The sequence below is a fragment of the Lolium rigidum genome, chromosome 1, assembly GCF_022539505.1.
Source record: "Lolium rigidum isolate FL_2022 chromosome 1, APGP_CSIRO_Lrig_0.1, whole genome shotgun sequence".
Classification (NCBI taxonomy): domain Eukaryota; kingdom Viridiplantae; phylum Streptophyta; class Magnoliopsida; order Poales; family Poaceae; genus Lolium; species Lolium rigidum.
Genome location: NC_061508.1, coordinates 72,296,088 through 72,300,808, shown reverse-complemented (window position 1 = coordinate 72,300,808; position 4,721 = coordinate 72,296,088). Strand labels below are relative to the sequence as shown.

The following is a 4,721-nucleotide window of genomic DNA, read 5'->3' as shown; positions in this document are numbered from 1 at the left end:
GTAAAAAAGAAGAGATGCATTACATCGTCTAGAATTACAAGTTGAGGATCGCAAACTGGAGATGATAGATCAACGATTTTCTGTGCAATGTGTTTGACAACAGCTTCAAGTTTTGAACTATTGACACAGGGTGTCGTTGGGGAATCCTTGAAAATAAATATGTCATGTCACCAAACAAGAATGGAACTAAAAATAAAAACAACAGCATCAAGTTTTGAACTACTAACAGAAATCTAATTACCTTTGTGGTTACATGCTCACTGAAAATCTCTGATAACCTAACAGGCACAATTGGGGAAAGGACTTTATCTGTTTGATGCATGGTCTCGCTTAGTTCTTTTGATCTTTCTGTAACTTCTTGCACAGGTACATTGTCATTAACTACACATCCATGACCCTCATTTGTATTATGTGCATGTGTATGAGTACCCATATCTGATTTGGTTGATGTAATTGGATTTTCTGTTAAAAAGATAAAAGTAAATTAATTATCAGATAATTATGTTATTCACCACACATACTGCTTTAAAAAGTTCGATAGATAAAACTAAATTACCGATTGGTACTTGAAAAGTATCTATCACTGCTGGATATTGAATGAATGTTGATTCAGGGACATCTACATTAACAAGTCAGAAAAAGAAACTAGGTTGAAATTAAAGAATGACGGGCAGTGAGGAGGGGAAAAAGATTTTTGAAACTACATAATTTTAGAAAAACATTACCAGGTTTATTAAGTGAGGCATGTGGTATAGTCTTGGATAATATATTGTTCAACTGTTGGTATTTACCGGACGCAAGCTTTCCTTTACTGAAAGTACCACTATCTAAGTCAAGGATATTGGTGCCTTGAAATATGTTGTGTTCACTGTTTTGTTCTTGAATCCCTATGTAAAGTTGAAAATAAAATCTCTGTAAATATTTATATATGTGGAAAATTTATAGATATAAAAACAGGAAACTAAGGTAGAATAAGATGAATCATACCGGGACTATTCTCATTGACACGTTCATTAGGGACAGGCAACTCATCTCCATTGTTGTTACCTGTGATTGTAGGACTTTTCTGAAATCCTTGAGGGAATTTAAACTGGAAGATATTCCCTGCATAAAATTAGTGGAAAAAGCATAAATTTACACAGAAACATGAACATTATATTGCTAAAATGATTTATAAGGTTTAGTCAGATAAAAACCTATTGAGTTGTTGCTGATTGTACGCTCATTCACATGTTGGGGATTGTGCAAACAGCTGAGCACATCACAAACTAAAGATTGTGACCATGATTCAAAATCCTTAGGTTTCCCAATGTTATTTGTGAGTACAACATGAACAATATCTTCAATAGCCTATTTAAAAAATAAGTGGAAACAATCAGCATATATACATCTCATATACGGAGCATGCAAAGCATTTACAACTCATATACAGTGCATATAAACTCCATTTACATCCCCATATACAGTGCATATACATGTCATATACGGAGCATATACATCTCATACACAGAGCATATACATACGAAGCATATATTGATGGAAATAATGAGCCTTGACCAGCAAAGGACACATTTGCCATGAACAGGATAATAGGGTCTCCATTCAATAAATCAAAACAGAAGCAGGGATTTTTTTAGCATTGATCAGTTTCAATAGCTATGTTGCACGGAGGGACAGAAAACTCTAGCATTTGTATAGAACTGCCGTACCAACTTAAAAGCAACACAGGGTACAAAAGAATCATGTAAAAGGTCAGATACAGTGGGTTTGAAGCAAGAATTGGGGGTGTGAGTATGGCCTGGTCACTGAATTCAATCAGAAATCAACACATGATGTACAAAATTCTACATAAATACGTGCCTTCATCTATTCATCAAACTAGTTCAACTATAATATGACTTATTATGCAGACTCTAGAGCAGTTAAACAGAAAGGAGAAAACTCAAAATAGTAAGAATACTAAACATGATACATTGCTGAGTCACCAGAAGCAAGGGCAGGCCAAAGCACTATATAGGCAGCCAAAAAACTGGCTAGGGCATGCCAAAGCAGAAAAATACTTTTCATCGTAAGAAAATTACCTTTTCAGTAAGGAAAGATGAAAACATTGACTTTAACTTTCCATTGAAATTGTAAGGTGAACTAAAAGCCTTGGGAAATTTTGTACATGAATCCTTTCCAAATGATCGGTCAACCTGCAACAACTCAAGATGATTTAAAAACAAAAAAGGGAAAATGGGTAAAGAACATAAACATTGCTGCAACAGTACTTAAATTCATGTAAAGGGTAGAAAAATAACATAAAGAATTCAAACCTGGTACGCCGAAGCAGGTACCAATCTTTTCAAAGGCCTTTTCCCAAATGAATTGCTGCTATTTTTGTCCATATCTGAATATTGCCTAATTCTGTTTCCTTTCCAAACAAGCATTCGTGGGTACTCATCAGGAAGTGAATTTAGACCAAATTCCACACTGTCAAGATATGAAACCTGAGATAATAAGTTCTAAGTTAGCTCATATAATATGTGGCATTGAAATATACATGAGGAAAAGAATGAAAAAAATGAACAGAAGAAATGAAAAATACTCACAGCTAAAACATAATGGCATCCACCAAATGTGATTGTGCGTTTTGACTTTTTCTTTACTGCTTGTTTGAAGCTTCTGATGCTACTAACTAACCAATCATAGACAAACTTTGAGAGATCATATCTTTTGACATTTTTGCAATCCTTGAATATATGGAAATATTGAGTGCTTGGTAAGACGCTTGAATTAGGACAAAGGAAGCTTGTGAAACAGACAGACATGAAACAGATGAAAATATCTTCGTCGGACAAATCTTCTCCAGATATTAGCTTCTTTGCGAAGAAGTTGACATTTGGAATGGAGGTAACATGGAAATGGGACAGGAGGAACTCACGACCAGCTTCACAATCCGGTACAAGCTCAATGCCACCGATTGGAAGATCCAGAATGTTGTGAATTGTTTGTTTAGTAACAGGTATGAACTTTTTTGTTAACTGGATTTCTGAGGCATTTGTATCAAAAACACTTGCTATCCATTTTACAAATCTGAGTGGAACATCTGTTTTTACAAACTTTAACATGCAATCCATCCCATACCCTTCTATCACAGATATCTGCTTAGGAGTCAATCCTCTGATTACTGATGCAAATAATTTGCCAGAATACCTTGTTGAAACTGTGGTCTCCGCATTTTCTATCCTAGCCTTCTTAGGCTGCAAATTTAAAAAATATATAATATTAGGGAAATTACTGCATTGAGAGTGACATAATGGAAAATGAACTACTGCTTGCAATGAAAATAATATTGAACATTAATTTTAAAAAAATGGCATAAAGAGGTAAATGAATCATTCCCAAATGAATCTTTCAAAGTTGTAGGATATACAAACCTGGTGATAGGGAGTAGATGGATCACGTAATTTTGATGCCATGATTTTACGTTTTAGCCTCTTAGCTTTCTGCAAATAAAATAAGAAGTTATTGATCAATTCTCATAGTTCCTTCCCACATGATTTTGAAAGCACTTTAAACCAAAATCAAAAGAACAAAAAAGAAAATCAATATATAACAACCCGGGAACCAAGTCAAAACACAACTTACATTTTTCATGTAAAACTCTATGAGCGCCTTATCAAAGTTGTTACCATTGATGACTGTATTCTGATTATCACAAAAAAACAGAAGGATCTTAGCTATTTTATTACCAGAACAAAAAAGGCAGTGTAAAACTAATGTTGAAGTCACCAGAACAAAAAAGGCAGGGTAAAAAAATTTATTACCTCAGTAGGGTTACAAAATTCTTCAATGCTTGCTGACGAATCATCTTCGTCAGTCCATTCAGAGTCAACATTGTTTGTACCATCCCGATTTGTGTGATCTTTACCCATTTCTCTACAATCATGAAACAGGAAAAGCATATATATCACACAATGCATTTACAAATCTTTATAGATCCTATATGCACTGCATATATACCTCATAAAATGATACTTAAAAAATGAAAAGATGGGAAAAATGCATATACAATGCATATACATTGCATATACTGCATTGCCACAAATGTATATGCACTGCAAATACACTGCATATGCGATGCACATATAACCTTGACAGACAAAGTATGCAAAAAATTCATCAATTAGAGTACGGCTAAAAATTGGACCACGTCAGTTAACGGGCTGTGATTTTTCATCCACTTCTTTATAACAAGAAAAGAAGCTGCACTATCTAGTGCTGCCTAACCAATCCTTCACGCATCAAGCTACTCCCTGCTACCAACAGGCTGATGAAAACAAGCACCCCTAATCAAAACGGATATACAAGCCACCACGGGCTTCACCGTTGGCTAGCTGCGCCCGCACCAACACAAAACGCAGCAAGCCAAACCGAGACGGGAAAATGGACAGGAAGATGTAACCACATTGTCTACTATCTACCTACACATGACTAATTGGAAACCACAGCAATGAGGAACCACAAACTTTGTCTAACATGGGATGGCACTGCTTGAAAATGCACATCCCTATCCATTTGCAATGCGGAAACCGTCTTACCAGGCAAACAACAAACATTGTTGCTCAACCATCAAAAAAAATGCATATATTACTTCTTGACAAGGAATAAACAGCTTGCAGCTATTAAATGGATAAAACACAAAGTGCTTCAACTATTAGTAACAGGTGACCAAGGCA

General features: G+C 35.3%; 1 protein-coding gene across 1 annotated transcript; it reads right to left on the bottom strand.

Moving 5' to 3' along the window:
* Nucleotides 1–2,587: 2,587 nt before the first annotated feature.
* Nucleotides 2,588–3,917, bottom strand: LOC124647150. Its single transcript, XM_047187131.1, has 5 exons — nucleotides 3,810–3,917; nucleotides 3,631–3,690; nucleotides 3,420–3,488; nucleotides 2,679–3,242; nucleotides 2,588–2,593 (listed from the first exon to the last, which is right to left on the bottom strand). Exons 1-5 carry the CDS (start codon nucleotides 3,915–3,917, stop codon nucleotides 2,588–2,590), a joined length of 807 nt encoding a protein of 268 aa, XP_047043087.1.
* Between the last annotated feature and the right edge of the window lie 804 nt (nucleotides 3,918–4,721).